The 21,945-nt window shown below is 38.7% G+C and overlaps 1 protein-coding gene across 4 annotated transcripts in view; it reads right to left on the bottom strand.

Moving 5' to 3' along the window:
* Positions 1–21,945, bottom strand: part of tbc1d22a (TBC1 domain family, member 22a) — a 137,238-nt gene that overhangs the window by 61,337 nt on the left and 53,956 nt on the right. For all 4 annotated transcript variants that reach the window (XM_037981210.1, XM_017436230.3, XM_037981211.1 and 1 more), the window contains one exon: positions 6,303–6,409. In XM_037981210.1, the coding sequence (XP_037837138.1) occupies positions 6,303–6,409 (107 nt within the window). The remainder of the gene's footprint in view (positions 1–6,302; positions 6,410–21,945) is intronic.

Here is a 21,945-nt window from a genome sequence, read left to right on the forward strand (position 1 = left end):
TTTAGACTCTTGTCTCGACAAGTTATATTAGTAAAGGCAGTAAATAATACCTACAGCATACTAGGCAGGAAGTGTAGCGACGTTTAACTCATATTTTGGTTAAACTGTAATTTATCGTTTTCTCTTTAAAGACTGAGAATAAACTGAGTCACTGGTGTCTTGTTTTGGCCTCGAAGCTTCACTGTATAAAGAAAACTACTGAATCCCACATGACTCATAATGTGGTTAACACGTTCGCCTGTAAACACATTTCTAATCAGATTAAAAGACTTCCTACTATTCTTTATTACATAAATGTTACTACTCATTCTTTCGGTACTTGATTTTCCAGCTTCATCCTTTGATCTCAGCATATCCCCCAAACAGCTGTTGCGTCTTCCACCACCACTGACCTCCATCTTAGCCAGCTAAGCAAACATGATACGACTTAATCTGTCAGATCATGAGATGACAGGGGGTAAGTAAGGATCACTGAGAACTGCCATTAAAAATCACCAGCTCATAGAATACTGCAAAGGCTCAACAAAAATAAGCTTTAAAACAATATAAAGACATACACTAATGATATGAGATGGACAATTCCTAAGTGTGTGTGTCTGTGTGTGTGTGCTTTGAGTGACAGCCCAAGGTGCTGTTGGGGGGGCCCTTGGGAAAACAAGAACAGGACATGGCGTCTGGTTTGGTCTGGGTAACGTCTGGTAGATGTTGTCCCTCAGACCCCTGTTCCTACTCTAGGGAAACCCCATCTATAACCGCCGCAGTGGGAACAGATGGTTGCCTTGACAATGAGCAGCCATGTTCTGATTGGGTTATGCTCCAAAGAAGAAAGGAGGTAGCTCAGAAACAAGGCAACAAGGGATTCAACTTTTGACCGTCTAATTTTTGTGGAACTTTCATTTATCTAATTCACACTGCGTAAAGTTTGTCAGAAAATATTTTAATATATGCCAAAACAGTTTATACGCAACTAAAAGGTGAAAGTTGGGCAATAATGTTTTTGTAGGCGTATAAAGCAGAAGTGAGACCGCAGGGGAGCATCTCTGGGACAAACAAATAGAAAGAAAAAAACTATTTCAAGTTTTCAATCATGGATGTAACATCATGATTGCCTTCAAATTGAAGGAGGGTTCCCAAATTTGCTTCAAATTTTCAGCCACGTTCTTATAGGTCGTGTAGGTCAGGAGGAACACAGTGGGGCCGTCATCCAGGGAAAAGGGGCCCTAAGCAAGTTGCCTTCAGTTCTCACTGCCTTCAGTTTCTTTTATTATTTTGGTTTAGATTTGACCTCTTGTTTATTACCACTCTTCCGTAAAAGGCTTTTCTTACCAAATAGTGATTCTGAATGTCACATGACATTTTACAAACTGCCAGGTACATAATCTCTGTTTAGGTAAATTGCATAAAAAAAAATAGCACTAATGGTAATAATAGTACTCTGTTGTATTACTCTATAAAACAAAATTAATCTAAAGTTAAACTAACAATCAATCACCTAGTCTGCATCATACCTAAGAGCAATGTACCAAACCACTGGACTAACCAAAAAAAAAAAAAAAAAAAAAGGGTGGGAGACATTTTTATGTGAGACTCCAGTTTGTCAAAAAAATAAGTTTAGATCCCTGGGCAAAACCACATTTCTCAAAGTTAGGTCCCAGGCAGAAAGAATGCATTCGAGAGCCCCTGCCGTAAAAAGCATATCTACAGTATTAGCATAAAAGGCAGGTTTTCATCTGCTGGCTTTAAACACTGAGAGCCCTCGGGGGTGAGCTGGCAGAATAATGGACTTTTTAAAGTTTTTGACTTCATTTCCCAGTTTGGGCATGGCAGGTTCTGAGAAAAGCTCCCCAGCTGTAAATGGAAGAGGCATGGCTGTAGTAAAATGTGACAGGAATAACCGTTCATTGGAAAGCATTCATTCTGAGATTAAAAGAAATGTTGACAGAAAACAACACATTGTAAGAAACAGATGACCGTTTCATTGAAATTCTATCAAACAGCAGATGTAGAACCTTTTTAATAAGTTATATTAGTTAAGTCAGCCAGAGGCACTGTCCAATTTAGCACAGTACAAGAATAATTGGCTGCAGGAGAGACTGGGCCATCATGGGGGTCAGCTGTCTCAATGCACTTATCTGTAGAAACTCCATTTACCTCTTCACTTCATTCCTTTTTAAAATAAAGCTATCATTCAAATTCATTACAACTTTTGGGGGTAGAATTATGATGCTTGATGGGTCGTTTTAGAAATACTGTCATGCTTAAAAGCACTTTAATGGGTCACATGACTGGGTAATAATAAACAATGATCCATTTGAACATGACTAATGTGAACTCTTCTAGTCCAGGAGCTCAGGCAGTAGAGACATGTTTTACTGTAATGTTTGCCTGCTTGATGTGCAAATGGCCTGTGCAGAATTACTGCGCTGATGTTTTAATATCATATCCAAGTGCTTCTCTCCTTTAACATAGAAGGGTCCTTTAAAGTCAGACATATGGCCATTCTTCAGCCAGTTAGTTCTAAAATCATCTCTCACTGTCCACTAAGCTGGTATGTTTGAGAAACCCTCACCAACCGCTTTAATTTAATCCATAAAACCCACATGAAAAGGCTTTTTAAGTGAGCATCCAGGAACATTTTGCTTCTATACAACCGTAATAACGAACATCAACGTTTATTGTTGAATAGATCGTCCAGCTAGTCCGATTCATCAATGCAGAAAAAAAAAAATACATTGGATCCCTTTATTTCAGCTTGTTCTTCAGTGGAGGGGGCTGCATGCTGCCAATTAAAGCAGCAGCTCATTAAAGAGGTCACTTAAATGAACTGACAGCCAAAATGTTCCCTTTTAGGTAAAACAGAAGCTTAGCAGAAAAGCACTAAAGCCAGAACTAATGAACAATTTGGCGTAATGAAGAAATAAGAAAAACTAAAGGCTACCAGGAGCGTTTCCAGAGTCCTCCAGGTGATTATGTGAACCTGCGAGAACAGCACACAAACTGTGGCTCATCTACAAACGGACAGGAGAAAGTACGTCACGCTTTAAAAAATTTACTATATTGGCTTTTATCATCCTATTTACAGCTTTGTTCTTAAGTTTCATACAAATAAATGCATTTAAGTCAATATAAAAATTCTAGACGGGCTCAATTCTGACGATAAATCAAATCTCAAGTGAAAATTCCAGTTTTACAGTTTTTGAACAAAAACAAAACTATTTATTCTGGTTTTATTCAAAAATAGAAATGCAGCTACTATTACCACTGCTGCTTTATCACTAATTGCTAAAGTGATTATTATACAGCTAAAAAAAAACAATTTTCCACAGGTACACAAAGTGTGAGAAAACAAGTTTCATTTTTCAATTAATATTAGTTAATTTAACAAAGACATTACAAAATATTAAACAATACTGTAAATGTGAGTTAGCTAAACAGCTATTCTTAATTAAAATATGTCAACAAATTTTAATGGAACTGTTAGAAAGTAATCATTGAATGTAAATCTACAACTGATTAAGTTTTGAAGTCAACCTTAGGAAACAGAAAATGCCTACAATGCATTTTTTATTTTACAGATATTGATCTAAAATTTGGTGTGGTAGTAGCTAAGAGTCATCCCTAATTTGGCATTAACTACTTTAAATGAAACTCTCAAAGTAATCACTGGATGCTCAGAGATCACGCAAGATCTTAGTTTCAGACCTCGGAATTGCAAATGACTCATCCCTTCAAGGAATGCTAGGTTTATTTTAAATTTGTGTCAACTATTGATAATTTGAAAAATCTATGTTGAAATCCTTATTTAATTATAAGTACTAAAATAAAATTAAAATCACTGACAGTTAAAACACAAGCGATCCTGTAGGCCATTTTAAAAGATAGAACTATACAACACAATACACACCACCTGTGTATAGTTATACTTCTGAAGTAATCACACTTATTTTGCACAGAGCAGCTTTTTTCCCCAGTCTTCTGCTATTTGTAAAGTAATTGAAGGCTGACAAGTAGATCTTTGCTAATTCATTGCCCAAGTTATAGCAAATTTGCAGCAGGCAGTTTATTTCAGTAATGACTTGCTAAATCTTGTAGCTTGTTGCAAATGTTTGATTCAGAACAGCGTTACCTTAACGCTGGTGGCCCCCAATGGGGGATAAATTTATTTTATTTTATTTACCTCTTTCAGCCTTCATACACAGATGAGTGACAGCTTGCAGAAACAGGTGGGGGAGGGGGAAGGTTACTGTGTATAATCTCACAATTATTTTTGGTATTTCAATAAAATAAGTTTAAACCACAGAATGACATGGTAAAAAAATTCTGTGGATTTGAAACTGATTTTATCGCCTTGAAACCAGAAACCGCCCCACGCCTTTTTTCGTACACCACCAGTTGATCTAAACAAGCAAACATTACGCTACCATTTGGACTCAGCATAATGGACATATGGGAAACTTAAAGGGCAGCAGTCACATGTAATTGGTGAGACAGACTTTGCCTCCTACCAACCCTCGGACCCCTCCAGCCTCGTCCTCTCAGTTTAGTGTTATAGCGTACACCGAATGTGGGAGGGTTGTAGACCAGGTCATAGCAAAGATCACCAACTAATTACAGTGCTGAAACACTCAGCCTCTGTTAGATTGTTTAGAAAGTATTAGAGGGGGGGAAACATGTGCCTCCCTGGTGAATTGCACATAATTAGTTGGAGCCAAGGTCACAAACACACACAAACACGGGGCGAACAACAGCCACGCACACTCAAAAGCACACACTCCATTCTTCTTCTCTCCTCCTTCCTCTGCTCGTGAGCTCTCTTGTCCCTCTGCCTTGCTCTCTCAGGGGCAACAAGACACAGCCTCTATTAATTTCCTGAATGAATAGCCTACCAACTGGTTAACAGTTATTTAAGGATGCTCACATTTTATGCACAATGCATGGTCTGTCGTATTAATTACTTTCCGTGTAAGGCTTTAAGGAAATGTTAATGCACAAATATAGCGCATCCATTAGAGCAACATAAAACAAAGAAAAAATATCTGCTAGCACATTGCTTTTTTTCCCTCTCATTAAATCCCCACCAACACAATTTAGACTATTTAATCTTTTAACTTTCATTTAACAAAATACATAATGCCCAATCAGTTCAAAGACTAACTGAAATGGCCATTCTTTAAAGTGTTATATCCAGGTCATGAATTAACTTTTGTTTTTAACATCTCAAAAGACGCATTTTCTGACCAAGTAACACATATTTTAGAAATAGTGACAGAACAGAGGGTGCTAGGTAACAGTAGTGCTGCTGAATCTATCATCAGCGGGCACGATTGGAATTGACAGATGGCTTCGCCATGACCGCAGAGAGCCAGGTCGATTAGGAGAGCTGGTGGCCAAAAGTGACGAAACAAAATGAAGTTTGGTGCTGCGGTCTGTATGTCATTATCTGCTCTTCAGACACTCAGGCCTGCTTTAGAACATGTAAGAGAATCACATTTCTACAGAGCCCGCCAGGGATCATGACAGAAATAAAATTTGAAGTCGTACGAATCCATTATCTCAGTTTATTAAATTTTGTGCATGGATTCAAAACCAGTTCCCTCAGTTTAGTCAATTTGGGCTTGCAGGTCTACTAACTGCCATTTCTCTGTCTGAGAGCAAGCTGTAGATCTTCGTTTGAGTTCAGTAACATAGAAAGTTGGACAAATTCTTCTTTACAGGGTCACCAACTTCTAAACCAGCCATCAAACCTGCAAAACTACAAACGTCGCATCCTGTCTACGACAGAAAAACACAAAAATGTTTGATAACCATTAAAGCAGCACAAGATTAAAAAAATTAATTATATAAACTGGCATGTTTATATTTTAACTGTTAGAATGACAATAAAATGAGATAACTGTCTGATTCATTAAGTTAGGACAAGGCAGCTTTCGTGTCATCATATGGGGGGATAAGGTCATCTCGACAACAGTAACAAGTGATTTTTTTTTATGTACATTTGCGTTTTTGTACCCATCAGGGCATACAGTTTGGCCACGTGGTGTAATTAATGGTCATACTGAACGAAATGGGATGTTAAGGCAGCTTTATGGTCACATTTTACCAATATCAGAAGACAAACATTGTCCCTTCCATTGTCTTCCCAAAACCATATTCTTTATGTTTACTACAAGGTAACACAATCATATATGGTGCTTTTATTCAAACTGTGTTAAACCGTTTTGTAATTAGAAAGCATAAATTTATTTTATTCTTGGATTCAGAGTCGAACCACCTCCGTCTTCTAAACATACACACAAGCTTACCTGGATGCCGTCCAACAGTTTGCTCATGCACCAGAAGCTGTCAGCCTCAATGTTCCTCAGAGCCTCTTCCTCAAGACTGGACACGTCAAAGTTTTCCACTTCCTCTTCTGGAGGAGAGAAAATGAGAGCAATAAAAGAGTCAGGAATTTACTTTGCAAGAGGATGGAGATGGACAGCAAATGAGCCAGTGAGACGGGTAAAAGAAAAGTGGAGTGAAAGTTCAAGAAATGCAGTGGGAGAAAGAAAGAATAAAAGGGATTGAGTGCAAATCAAGGCATCCGGCACAGCGAGAGCTCTGACATAAGCCCGCTATTCAGACGAGCAGGTTACAGATGTTTGAAGAGGCCAAATTCAAGAGGGAGAGTGGGAGCAAGTGAGGAGGTAATGGGGTTTGTTACAAAAGAGTTGTCTGGGAAGGAACAAAGATGCTGCGCTGAAAGAGCATGTCGGAAGGCGGTAAATAAACTCATCGAGCGGCTGAAAGATAATCATCTTTTTGAAACAACAGCTCACGCTTACCTATGGCTTTTTTGAACATTTAGAAAATGTCAAAGTGTCTGCGCACAAGGAGTAATGAGCACCTTTTTTGTTCAAGAATATGAATGCATTTAACACCTTCCAGGGAGAGCAAAAATAAATAAATAAATGAAATTACGAGTTCTGCTTTTTAAGCTAAATTACCAGTTGAAAACAGAATGTACAGAGCTGCACTGACACTTTCTAGTATAGTCCTAATGAGCTTGTATTCATCATTTTACACTTTCAAGAAGCATAATTTGTCTAAATATTGGGATTTCAAGGTGATGCGAGGTGGAAGATAAACTGTCTGTAGATAAGTAAAGCAAAGTTGGGTTTAAACGTATCCTGAGGCACGCCACAGACTGAACAAAAGAAACAATTTCAAAGCAGCGAGCTGACTGAGTCCCCAGTCATCTCCAGTGGGTGAATTCAGCGACGGGTGTCATCAGATGTCATTAATGGCAGCAGTGTGTGACGGACTGCAGGAGCTCTGACGGGCTTCTGACAAGCCACTGACAGCCAGTGGAGAGAAGATGGGACAAGACTGATTAACAATGATCTGGAGAGAGAAATGGAGGAGGGGGGAAAAAAAAAAAAGAGCAAGCAATAGAGACAAAAAGAGCAAAGTGTGTGTGTGGTTGCAAAGTATAACCAAAAGGGTTCTTATGCATTTAGTTGAGTTTGTGCATTTTTTAAAAGACATTCGAGTACAAAGTCAGGACCTGGCAGCTCTGCTTGGTATCCTTGGCAACCCCCGTTGAATGCTGTCAAGGTTTTAATGAGCATGCTCAGTCAAACGGACAGGAAAGACGGACAGGGAGCTGGCAGCAGGCCAGGACTACAAAGCTAGTAACTGCTAGCCTGAACACTTCCGTGTGTGTGCGCACCCTTTCATCAGTGTCTTGTCTGCTTCCACCTAGGTGAAGTTGGACAGAGGCTTCTGTTCCCTCATTCCAGTCAGATTTTGTTTTATTCCATCAAACCAGGACAGATCAAAAAGAGCAGATGCAAATATAAATCTCATTTTGCTCACTTATCTATCAGATCTTTAATAGGCCATAGAAAGTGTACAGAGGCTGCGTTGTGATTAGATGTCAGCGTGGTTCTCACATAAAAAGCATTGTTTGTGCAAACATGCAACGATGTAATCTTATTTGGAATGAGATCTTAAAAAAAAAGAAAGTGTTCTGAGTGAATGCCCGAAGAGGAAGAGGTCATCCAACAGACCAGTCACAGTGAGCTGATGAATGGAAATTTCACCTGAATTGTTGCCACTGATAAAGTCAAAGACAATCAACTAGATCTAATCGCAGTGTTTGAGCAGCTGTTGGAACCGCACAGAAACAAAAGCAGCCACCATCTGACCAATTTAGATTCAATATTTAATTTAAAAGCTCCTCCACACTGATGCAGAAGACAATGACGTTACATAAACGCAGGCCTCTGTGGGATGCAGCAACCCTGAGCGCCACTGACTGCATTAAATCTGCAGTTGAAAAGATTAATTGCGAACAGACTGACTAGCCATTCGCGTGGTGTCACTGCTGATTAACAGGGAGGCGAGAATGCCACTGCTCCAGCGTTTTGGGAGCCCCCCCCCCCCCGAGTATCCCAAAGTCTCAAATCAGTCTTTGTCGTGCCTATGGCCTTGCTGTTGGGCAGACTCCCAAACCTGGGCCTTGACTCAGGAGCAGATTAGAAGGGACAGCTTCCAAGTGTCCGGTGGTTGCACTGGAATTAGGCATAGCTCATCACAATAACAAGGACACACAAGAGGAAGGGCTAAGAGGAAGAGAGGCCATAGAAGAGCAGAGACTAAGCTCTGGACAGTGTGGCTGGATGACAGGACAACACTGCCCCCTGTGGTCATTAGAAGAACTGATGAAATATCCTGCTTTACATGGATCAGTACTTAGAAGCTAAAATCATTTTCCAAGTCAGGTAACAGACAGCTTTCTGTGCACTGCTTCAAGGTTAAAATATCTATGACATGCTTTATATCTACCTTCACACTGTAGAAAACTGTTTTAGTAACCAAAAAATACATTTAGGACCACTAGGCCACCTTAACTTACTAAACCATAACGGCTGAAGAAATTGCTAATTACTTTCAAATGGACCCAAGCTGCAGAAGAAATTCTTTCAAGAAATTCTCTCGGTGATTGCTTCTGGAGCTCTGCTTTCACAAGCAAAACCAGCTGACAATACATGTCTGGGACATGATCTCCGAGGGAGTGCTTAACAAACGAGCCGCGGAAAGGGAGATTTTTTCAAAGTTCAAGCCTGAATGAGCTGCACGTTAGTGAATGAAAGTCTCTGCCGCTGGAATTCTGTGTGAGACGTGGCTCAATAATTATCCTCTGCCAAATAATACGCTGAAGATCCTCTGAGGGAGAGCGTTGAGAGAGCAGATACTGACAATCACAGCAGCAGGAGATGAAAACGTGTTTGACATAGGCAAGACACGGCGAACAAAGAGATGAAAATAGCATCAAAGTGATCAAAAAGCACGAGCAAACAGACCACAGCCTAAGAGGCCTTGTCAAAGAGCTGACACGCAAAGAAACAAGCCTTCTTGACAAAAACATTGATTACAGAGAGGAATTGTTTGAATTACTTCCTGAAATAACCAATAGATTAAGTTGCTTTCAGACATATGTAATGTTTGCAAACTGTGAGGTTCAGTCCTTGCTTCTTTCATTTCATCAACCTTTACATTAATGCCTTTCTCCCTCCTCCCTTGTTCTCTCCACCTCACAGCCATCTCCTCTGTTGCTACCCTGCCTCTCCAAGCTGTTCTCCTCATTCGTTCCCCTCTCTGCTTCCTCACCTCTCTTCCTATTGGCCACACAGCCAGTTTCATACCAGGCCCCAGGGCTCATTTCCTGTTTGTCCTGGCGCAGGGGGCAACTTGTCCGAAGGGACCAACTGCTTGGTCGCTGCCAGCTGTGAGCACTTGGCACAGCTTGGCACGCAGAGCTGGGTTACACCTCCGGAGACGGAGTGCGGGCGCCTACATACTCAGATACGTGCACGCGGTGGGTATACACACGCCAGAGCAGCCATCTGCCCTCTTACAACTACGGGCCACAAGGTAATGTGATGTAAGATGATGAACGAGCTACTTTAGTCCGATGTAATCATAGAGTGTGTGTGCCGAGCGTGTGACAGCGCAGACTGGCAATAAAAAACACGCCAGTCTGACAACCTTCTGTTGATTCAGATTAATCACAAACAAACCTAAGTTGTCGGCCGCTGAAGAGAGATGGCACGCAATTTACTAACGAGATTTCTTGTGCAGTAATGCAGTCATTATTTAAAAGTTCTAGTAGCAGTTCGGGTGAATTGTAACGATTCTAACAATGTACATGTCAGAAGTTCAATTCAAACATGACAGAATCTACTTTTCACTTTCGGCATGACACCCAACCGACACGTTCGAAAACCTCTCGCTAAAATAAAATAAAATAAAACTATCACATTACCTCCTGGCAACATTTGTACTACTACAAACCTCTCTGAGCTTAGGCTACAGCAACAAAATATGTGATTTCCTCTCAGTGGCACAATTAGCTTGATAACACCGTTACCTCGTTAATGAGAAGTGAACATTTTCCAGAGAGGTGGCACTTATACTGTTGGATAATTAAGGAGAGAGTCAACATGGCAAAGCTGATGTCACAAACACAGTGAGACAATACACACACGCGCGCGCACACACACTCAAACCCACAGGAGATGAGAGCGCAATAAGAACCAATTTATAATGGTGTGTGACGCGGGGTGTGAAGATATGAAAATAGACAGCTGGAGGTGAAAGAGGGCAGGAAAACGAAGACTTAATTGTTTTCTTTACCTGCCTGGGTCAGTAATTTGATTAGATTAGGTTCTCATTAGAAAATAGCTCTTTGAATGTATACATTTTATGAGGCTAAACTCCACTGTCCACCACAGTGGCGTCAGGGCTGATTTTGAGCTAGTAGAAAACTTGTTGCTCCAGTTTTGACCTCCAAAGTTGAAGGTCCAGGCTGGAAACCTGGGTAAACAGTTAGGTCAACTTTTTGTAGGTCTAAAACAAAGATGATGTTTGGGGCAATGGAGAAAATAGAATCAAACAAAAACACCCAAAATTGTATATCTCATATCTTCAAAACATTGGGAAAAGGACGCTAATCTAGCATTCAGACCTATTTAAAACTACAGAAAAGTAGATTAATACTTTGATATCATTAGAAATCCAAATGTTAACATATTGCATTGATCTAAACACCCCATCATTAGCTAAATATATGCATTTTAAACCACACAGGCATCTCAATATCACTAGCTAGTATTTATAGATCATACTCAAAACACTAAATCCTGATTGCAGGTACAAATAAGAATATGGGTCCAAAACTTACAGCAATGGGTGTTAGTCACACCCATCACTTGAGTCAGCCAATCACTACATGTCAAATCAACTTAAAGAGCAAAAATAATTTTTAAAAAATCCAACAGGAAGTAATATAAAGATACTTCAGTGTAGCTTTCAGTGGTGAGATACCTGCAGTAATTTATGACCTTTTTGTACTTCTGCTTAGATAAAAAAACGTGTGGAAAAAGTGTGGTATAAAATCTGGATTACTTCCTCTATTGTGGTGTGAAAACTACCTAGGATTAGACTGGTTCTCCCTGGTGTTGCCATCATTGTGTGGATTATTGGAACCACTGCCATCCACTACTGAAAAACTGCTGACTCACTAAAACGCCACGGTACCGTGCACTCTGCATAAGCTGCAAACTGGAATCATAGATGCTACATTGAAGCGTTTCCCTGGTTTGGCTTTGTGTGTAGGATCAAAGTAAATTCTAGAGCAGATTTGATATTTTTGTACAGTTTTCTGTACTGACAAAACTAGATTGAACTCGTAAGCAAGTTCAACCTGCAACCTCAGGATTACAAGACCGCAGCACTGTCCACCAAGTCACCGCAGCCAACAAAACTAAACTGAATCGACTGAGTTTAAAGGTGGTGAGAGAATCAAAATAGAGCTTTGGCAAACTTGAACCAACCTTAAATAATATATTACTTTAAAAAAATAATAATTTTTTGGTTTTCTGATTTGCATATTTGCATTTTGCTCAATGTTAAACAGCTGTTGTGAGTTTTGGTGTTTAAAGTATTTGGTTCTGGTTAGTTTAAGACTTAAAACTGAAATTATATATGTTAGACACTTTTCTGCAAACTCCTAAAAACAGACATTAAATCGCTACAAACTGATTGCAAAGAACGTTCGAAAGACTAAACTGCTGCTGAAACTGTTTATGAGCTTTTGTGACGTTAAGACACTGGTCAGCAGCGAAAACTAGATCAAGATTTGGAGCCAACAGAAACGCTCTTTCAGCAATGTGGGCCTCCACTACGATTTACGACACACAAGAGGAAACTTCAGAGGAACAGAGTGATAATAAATGTGACGTAATGACCCAGCCTCATGGTGACTTTCTGGTTATGGAAAAATCAAAGCTCTTAAAATGCTCTGAAGCTGAACCAGCAATGAAGAGGATCAACACAGGGTGCAGGAACCTCATCCGATGGTGGCCATCTAGTTTTCTAAAAAAAGATTATGTGCATCTTCTTTTGATTGTCCTCACAAGAGTGGTTCTTTTCAGTGCTCCATGAAAACACTGACCTTCGGCTTCACCAATGATAAGCAGCACTTCAGGTTAAGGGGGGGAAAAAAATACGGCAACAATGTTCCAATCTCCTACTATATGCACTATAAGCAGTGTGCACATATATCATTCAGCAACTCCTAAAGCTGTTTGCTAGATAACGTAACTCCTTGACATCAAATAGAGTATTATCAGCCAGCAGTCACAAAAAGACCCAGCATCCCTGAAGTAGGATGAGAAAGCTTAAAGCATTTAAATGTAGCCAACTGCACATTATTGCATCTTTACACATCATATAAGCTGACCCATTACAACCCATCATACAGGCCTGTGGCACACTGGTCCATAACAGATGTGTGTAAAAGCACGAGTCGCCATGTGGACAGCTGGTGGCATGCTCTACAACTGTGTAACCATGGCAATAACAGAGCAGCAACAATAAGTGGAATTTTTTTTTTTTATTTTACTTTGGTGAGTGTACGTTTCTCACAGCATCCCGATTCCAGACGGCCAACACAGAAAGGTGGAAGAGGACGATCGATATGACAAGTCCTAGCTGGAGCTGCAGAATTGTTCCCAGCAGGTCTGGTAATTGATAACCATGAAAAAAAATGAGGCTTTTTGTACCCAAGAAACAATGGCTGCGCAGTGACCAAAACTGCAAAAGTATAGCATAGCAAAAATAGAAAATATAATCAGTAATATTTGAATATTTTTTTTATTTATCTATAAAATCTCTGATCTAATGATGGCTAGTTCATGGAAATAAAACAACATTTGGTTGTGAAAGGTCTAATGTGAAATATTGTCATCTTTAAAATATAATTTTGTGATCGAATGAGATGATTATTCGACACATTTACCAACGTGTGTCACCTCGGCTGGTTTATCAGCCAGGTTTGCCCACAAACTGACAGAAAGATGGAGACAATCTGGAGCAGTTTTCATTATTACTGATCTCAAAAGGTGTTCGTTAGAAATTGCCGCACATAAATTACCTTACTGGAGTTAGACGAGTGTAATTAAAAACAAAAAAAATGCTTTCAAGTTGTCAGGTCTCGGATGTGTGACTAATGTTAAGAACTAAAATAAGAAAATTTCAATGAATTATCAGAACCACTGAATTTGTTTGAAGTAATTTAGTAAAGTCAAAACAAAACTTCTGAGTGTGGCTTGCTTTTATTTTTAATTTGAACTGCAAATCAAAAATAAAATGTAACTTGACAGAAATGTGAGGTTTGTAATATAAATCCAATAATATCAACGATCATTCCATTCCTTTTAGTCGTTTTGTTGTCAGTACAGAAATAAATTGGGCCCATCTGAATTAGTATTTAGTGGTCAAACGTAAGAAAGTTTTTTCAGCATTCTTGTAATTCTTAATACATTTAATATGTTTGATAAAAAGTGCACAGTTTTATCTTAAGTCTGAATGAATTAAACAAACAGTAAAAAAAATTAAGTCCTACCTAATGTTAAAAAAATTATTTAAAGTGGCAACAATTCAAAGAATGTTTTATTATTTCTCAATATTAGGCTGTTTTCTTTGCCTACGTGTAAATATGTAGTTGTAAAAGCACAATATTTCTAATATGTGGCGTACGTGAGTCAAATGTTTTTGTGATCAAATGCCATTTACAGCAGCTGGAACTTAATTAATCCTTTCAAAGCAACATAAATCCAACTGTTTGATGACTGAACTTTTGTTTTTCCAGTTAGTTTGGATCACAGACAGCATCCTCATCAACATGCATGGCACAAAATGCACAACAAGGTTCCTTGTACTAAAAAAAAACAACCTCAGAAGAACATGCATTAGGTTTTAATTTCTGTCACCACTTCTTGTGCCTTATACAAAACAAGCCACCTTGTTTAAAAAAAAGTAAAAAGCGCTACGGTCACAAAATGTGAAGTTTCTGTTTTTTCTCTTTAAGCCAAAGCAGTTCTGTCTGCCTAATGTGCAATACATTTATAAAAGCAGGAGGACTGAGATGTAAGTGAAGGATCAGCCCATTAAGTCATTAGTGTATGTAATCTGCAGGCTTAGTTAGGGAGATAAAACATTAAAGAACGGTATTAAGCTGGTATTATTAAAACTAGACCCATTAAAACACACAGGTGGTAGATTTAAACGAGTGCACGGTGTTTTGTTTCAATAAAGACCATATTTCTGTGTCTGTGAACATTAAAACGTGAATGTGCGTTTCCATATGTAGGTGAGTGTCTGAGCTCACGGTCGTGACGCAATCCAAAAATGCCACACACCGACGGTGAAGCGGCACAGCGAAATGAGCGTTTCAATTGCTTCCAATTGCATCAGGTCAAGCAGAACGTGTCTCACTGGTGACAGAATGGTAAAACTATTTTTTTTTCTTCCCCCCCCCCCTTTTCAAATCACACGGCTGACAAGAAATAGAGACCTGGGGAGATCTGAAGCTTCTTGCCGAACAGAGCTTCAATTTATGGCTTTTTATAGTCAAGTAATTAAGTTAATCTAAAAATATTCAATAACCTCTGCGATTATTCACAGAAGATAAATCATTTTTTGACAGAACTATTTCTCTGGATCATTTAGGAGCTCTATTGCTTTTTATCTTCAGCAATGAAAGAATCTCTGGAAACTCTCAGACATTCGGATCAGGCCGGATGCAGACGAAAGCACCGCTATTGATTTTAAGACTTATATATCCTATTGTTATAACAAATGACAGTCTGACTCAACTGGACATTTCCATTCTGCCGCACAAAACATCACTTTTATAAAATGCCATTTGAAACAACGTGGCTCGATGAGAAATTCAAGTATTTGTAATTCTGCAAAAACTCTTCTTGTACCGTTTTTTGATTTCTGTCCTGTTGATTACTAAGAAGAGCTCCACAAAAACCAATAAAATCTTTTTGTTTTAAATGCTTTTGCTTCCGTAGCCTCTGGGCAAAAACTTCCATTTCAGTGGCGTATTTAATATTCATAGAACAAAAGAAAAAAGAAAAAATTAAAAGGTCAAACCGTCATTAAACCACATCATTCAGGCAAAAAAGAGAAAAAAAAAAAAATTAAAACTGGAAAAAGAACAGCTCAGAATCACCTGTATTCCAACAAGCATTACACCTAAAAAGGTACAACAGAACAAAAAATAGTTTGCCGACCTGTTATTCCTTCTCAATTCCCTTAAAATGATGTTTTTATATAAAAAATGTAACAAAAAGGCCATCTAAAGATGGTTAGAATGTTCTAACCTGACTTCTCCACAAATAAATAAAGCCTTGATTGTGTCTTTAATTTCAAACTTTCTTATTTATGCATCTTTCTCAGCCCTGCAATTGCATTTTTATATTCTTTAAATTAAACATGTCAATGTGGGTTTAAAAATTTAGCATTAGACTTCAGAAAAATGCTTAGAGAGGGTTTTATCTAAATGTGCCAGATACCACATCAATTTCAGTTCAATTTAAAAGTTGCAGTTTTTGACTTGAAACCATATTATGATCATTTAAAAAAATACACTTGATGAGACGTAGTGTGCTGTATCACTAAATTAATGGAAAAACAAAAAAGAACTTCTTAAACGGGGAAAGAAAAAAATAATTACCAGCAAAAATTAGACCAACACTCCAGTTTCTGAGCATGAGTATGGTTGGGTCATATATCATGTAGGGTGAAACTGGTATAACTGTTTATAAAGCGCACTGCGACATTAGTTTGCAACACATTGACATTTTCTACCTTGCACGACATGGCAGGAGTGGACCGACACCATTCATTTGCCGACTCCTGCCGTAAAAAGCTTCAATTACTTCAATAATGAAGGAATGCTGGTTTGAGCCCAGTTTCTGTAACGCTAAGTTGTAATCATCTTTTTGTGTTGGCTAAGGTCAGCTACCTGTGGAATTCACTACTGTCTGTCAGCAAAATATTCCATTAACAGGAGGACGGATTTTAAACACATGTAAATAGCAGTGATGGATGTACATATCCAACTGATAGACCTTTTGAGTCATTTCAAATTGGCCCCTACAGCTAAATGACCTGAACACATCAACTATAACCCACTAACTTTACCAGATGAGCTAAAGTTTGGTGTGGTAGTAGCTGATAGTCATACAGACTTAGTATTACATTTGCTACAGCTGTGTAAAGAGCTGTACATTTAACATCACCACACCTTTTTTTACTTGTAATGATGAAAGTTTGAAAAAATATCACCTAAAATTAGTTTTTAAAAAACAACATTTGTTCCATTACAAATATAACACATTCATGACCTTGTTTTTTTATGCAAAAGCACATAAAAACAAAATATCTGCAAAGAGTGATGAAGAATAGAGTATCCTTAAAGTAAACAGAAATGAAATCTTGTTTTATTGTGGGGTTTTCCTTTCCTGACATGATACAGATTTGATACCCCGTGTTTACTCTTTAAGGCGGCAGAGGCAGAAAGTAAACGTGGAGTGGCAACCATCAAATGTCAAAGAACATATTTCAGGGGAATGAGAAATTTATATTGAGAACGCTGGAGATGGACTCAGAGGGTCACAACCACAGCGCTGATTTAATTTCTGCCAGTCCAATGCTATTACTTACCCCAGAAACATAGTGATTGTGCTCTAAACCAAATAGAGTAGTAGATATGGGGGCATTTCTCAAACCAATGGAGAGACAAAGAGAGACACAGTCAAAGAAAATTGAAGAACAAATCTCAAGCTGTCTGGGGGAAAATAATGCCTACACCAAGTCAATAATCTCAGCCAATGATTAAAGCAGCAGGAATTAGAGAAAGCAAAAGCAGATAAGGAACAAAGCAGAAAAGACAGTGTTCCTGCTGGATGTCAGCTGCTGTGCTCAGGCAATCACTAAGCAGCTCATTAGAGCTAATAACAGACGTTAATCAGAAGGAGACTCAGAATAGAAGACTCAACCAACAGTGGCTGGACCACTGGGAGAAACAAGCCGATACGAGTTAACCGCCTACTGGCCGAGATCCATTCGAACAAAATACTCCATCTATAGACAAATGGGAGATAGATACAAAATAAAAAGAACTGGAGAAGAACTGGAAAAAGAAGAAACTAGGGGAATAGATGATCGGAAGAATGGCATATTTCATAAGCAGTCGCCACACTTAGTGACCAGTACAACAAAATGCTTTTTTTTCCTCCTTTTAACTTTCATAAATGTGAAGAGGTTAGAAGACATGTTTACTGTCGATAAACCTACAGTAACGTTAAGAATATTCTCAGTTTATAATGCTCAAAACAGCTACTGCAAAAGAACGTTTGAAGGCCCAGCAGGAGAACCTCCAGCGCCATTTGAGCTTCTAGCTGGGAAGTATTTAGATGCAGAATTATGCTGTCAGTCAATCGTGTTTTGAAGGTAATCAGACTAACAAACAACAAGGATAAAACTTTTTATATGGATGAAATAAAACTGATAAGATCTACGTTCAAGAAGGCAGAATGAGAGAATTCAGGCATATGTGCTTTCAACTTTTGAATTAAGAATAAGCTTGGAGTGGCAGCTATAAATTTATTGGTAGAGCTTTTTCACAAAGTAAATATGACCCTTGGAAATAAATGAAAAACAATATAGCTAGACAACAAGTGAAGAACTATAAACTGGCATTGCACATAAGTCTGTCAGCTTCTCAAACTTCAGACTGAAGACTGGCTCACACTGTGTGATTTTCAGCCAATATATGCTAACTTATATGAACTTGAGTGCTGCTTATCCTAAAAGTATAAAGGTTATCAAAACTAATGTTTAGTTTGGTGTATTCCATAGAGATCCATTTAGTATTATTGTCAATCTTCCTTCACAAGATAGAAAAATAAGAAGGATGTATGCAAAATCTGTTGCAGGCAGGCTAGTTTCTTGACAGAAACAGGCATATTTATATTGTGTTATGTTCTTGAAGGGGTGTCCCATCTTATTGTGGACGATTTTAACCACTACTCCATGTGACTTTGAATAAAGGACCATGGGACAGAAGTAGAAGTAAAAGTAGGAGTGGTAGTAGGGCTGACACTGGGTGGATTTGGAAACCGCACGTCTAAATCTGTTGCAAAGAAGAAGATAACTTGTTACAAGCCATATATGGCTACCCTGATGACATATGTTTCTGTAGAAGGAACTGGCAACAACTAACATATCTTCTAGAAGGGGTTTGACACTCTGTAGTGGATTATTTTTACTACTACCCCTCGTTGCTTGAATTATTGTCCAAGAAGTAGGAGTGGGTGTAGAGGTAACACTAGGAAATGGGATTCAGCCAAAGTTCTAACTATTAATAAAAACTTTGTTTCCAGCAGAGCTACTGACACAGCTAAACTCCATATATGTGGCATCATCTTAACTCGTTGCTGTGTGGGTTTGTATTTGTTCGTGCCCCGTGTTTGTGCGTGGCGTTACACCCATGCAGGCGTTTCATCACAGCTGACTGACAGTATGTCTCCATCTTCTCAGCTGTGTTGCCGGGTGCGCCGCAATACTGCACCATACACAAACGCCACATACAGTGACAGTTCAGGGGCTGAGAATCTACATGTAGATGTCTAATACGCTACAAGTTTCCCCACTTAAAAGAAATGTCTAGCAGAGCTCTCCTTCTGTTCTGGACCAATGCACAAAACGTGGTCCTCTGTAATAATGTTCCTTTTCAAATACCTACTGTAAATGCACAGAACGTTTATATTTTACCTACCTACACCACAATGTCACCATTTATGAGCTTACGATGACTACACCATAAACAATTTGGTAAATCAGAACTAAATTGTCCTTTACAATCACATTAGCAAGAAATAAAAGTTTGTCATCTCTCAAACTTTATCCAAGTGTTGTAATAGAACTATCTCCCCAGTAAGGCATGTTTCATTGCTGTACTGCTGGGAGAAATGCTAAAAAAAAAAAAATCACTATAAAATATCAAATGAAAAAAGTGGCAGAGCTCTTCCCTCCTGAAAGGTGGTTAAAAGTTGGTTGCATAATTCACAAAAAGTGCTCTTGGCAGACACCAGTTGCTCTATTTAGGAAGCAATAAAGAGCATAATGTGAAGCACGTCAAAAGTTCGTGGCTTTTTTTTTTTTAAAGTATCTTCTTGAAATACTTGAAGAAAAGGTTGTGTCTAGGGATCTGAAGAGTGTTTTAAAAGGATGGTTAAAACACAAATACACACAACCTCTCCGACTGCTGAATCAGGCAACCATTCCACCGGCTGACTGCTCCTCCGAACCCCCCCCCAAACTAAATTCTACAACAACTCCAGGGGCATGGCTCTAAAATATTTCAAATTTTATGGATAACTCAGCCTGGTTAGATGCCTTGTCGTCTTTCAAAGTTCTTTCTGCAGTTATTCACTTTGCAATTTCGAGGTTGGCATCGACTTCTGCTGCAAAAAACGCATTCAAATTTTAGAAATACTTCACAAACAACACAATAGGTTTGTCCTTATGCTCAATTCACCAAGGACCTCTACTTTTAACCTCTAAAATGGCTGGATTTTGTCTACAAAATGGTCAAAGTAAAACTTGATTTTTTTTTTAAAAAAACCCTTCACAACAAATTTAGACTCGCCACTTCTGGATAATTTTCTTTTTTTCAGCAATGCTTCAAGCTGGAAGAACACATTATCGTCACACAGTTATTCAGTGCTTTAATATAAAAAATACTGACTGTACCAGCAATTTTTCTGCAGGATTAAGTCAATTATTCTAACTGATTTATAGTTCTGTTATGACTTTTGGGCATTTTCTGAGCTCATTTTTTATGCTTAAAAACTGCAATAGGAAAATCTCCTTTACTGTCAGAGTACCTACAGCTGACACCACATAATTTAAACAAACTGTCACTCTGAGTCATTACTCATAGCTTTTAGATGGATGTATATTCTGCACATAAGAGGCACTGCTTTCATACACTGAACTACTTCTGATGTAAAGGTAATTGCTGAATTCTTCATGAAATCCAAGCAATCTGTATGCTAAAGTAGGCGCTAGACCACATAAGCCATTTCGCTTTAAGCTGTTAGGACAATGGGCCACTTACTTCCTGACAGCATGGGGGCACTTTCTACATCCAACCTTTCTGAAAGTCTTGTTTTCTGGCTCCGTCCCTTTCTTTTTCTTCCTGTTAAGCCAACCAAAAAGCCTTCTGGCTGCTGCTATTATCTTCTACTTTGTCTCCACTCTAGATTCACTTCTCTTTCACTCATGGTCGTCAAACTCTCACCTTGCATCTTCCACCGTCTTCCTAAGCTGCTTCCTTGTTCTCATCCTTCTTTAGAGCAGATCCATACTTAGATACTGCCATGCAGATTACATTACGGATCCAGCGGTCAATCAATACCCTTAGCACTTTAAAAGAGGCCTGGACCTGCTCCTCGCCCTGTCGCGGTCCGTCCTGGCCTCAATTAGATGACTTTTCTTGTTGGCTAATGGCTCACACTAGATGAAACAACAGACACTTCAAATCAATTTCCCCCTTTGACAGGAGGGAGGCCTGCCACATTGTTAAACAGTCCCAGTGGGTTAAAAAGAGGGTGTTACTTTTCCTTCCATCACATTGCTAATCTACCAATTGGAACTTTTCAATTTGGATTAACAGGCAGGTGTTAATGAAATCTTGTGCTGCAGAGAAAAGGAGGAGTACTGTGAAAACACAGCAGTAAAGAAGCTGAACTGTCAGTCTGTGCTGCTTGAGAAAAAGGTAATTTGGTAGCTGGACAAGAATCGTGCCAAGTCTAGGGATGTTACATGATTAAAGAAAAAGTCTCCAAGGAAACAAAAGAAGAAACAGAAGAGTGGCAAAAACGAACAGAAGGAAAGAGGTCAACTAATTTAACCAAACAATAAATGAGGGGCACACCGTGAGCAACAAAACAAAAACAATCATTTAGTATACAAAAGAGTTCACGTTTCTTTCGGTTTGAAATGGATCCTAACTAGATTCTGCACAGGTACAGCAGAAAAAGAGATCTCAGTTATTTTCGATTTTTAAAAAGTCAAGATGGAGAGAAAATGTGAAAGTGGGAAAAAAGTCAGTAAAGCAGCACATGAAGAAAAAAAAAAAGGTGTTTATGGCACCAAATAAACACGTGTCCAGGTCTTAACCATGTTCCCATAAATAAACTAACTCCTGTTCCCATATATTAGCTGTCACTCAAATTAAAAAAAAAAAAAAGATTTTATGTAAGACTCATTCACGTTTAATGAACATTTCAACCAGGATAATTAGGGGTGCTCTAACGGTAAATGAAAAGTAAAGCTGCTGCCGTCGTTGTTTGGGTTTGGCTCAGGTTTTGGTTGATTTGTAGCTCAGCACATCATAAACCTATGTGACCTTTTTGCAGCAATATACAGGTGCTGGTCATAAAATTAGAATATCATGAAAAAGTAGATTGATTTCAGTAATTCCATTTAAAAAGTGAAACTTGTATATTATATTCATACATTACATACAAACTCATATAT

This window comes from Kryptolebias marmoratus, linkage group LG18 (assembly GCF_001649575.2).
Source record: "Kryptolebias marmoratus isolate JLee-2015 linkage group LG18, ASM164957v2, whole genome shotgun sequence".
Classification (NCBI taxonomy): domain Eukaryota; kingdom Metazoa; phylum Chordata; class Actinopteri; order Cyprinodontiformes; family Rivulidae; genus Kryptolebias; species Kryptolebias marmoratus.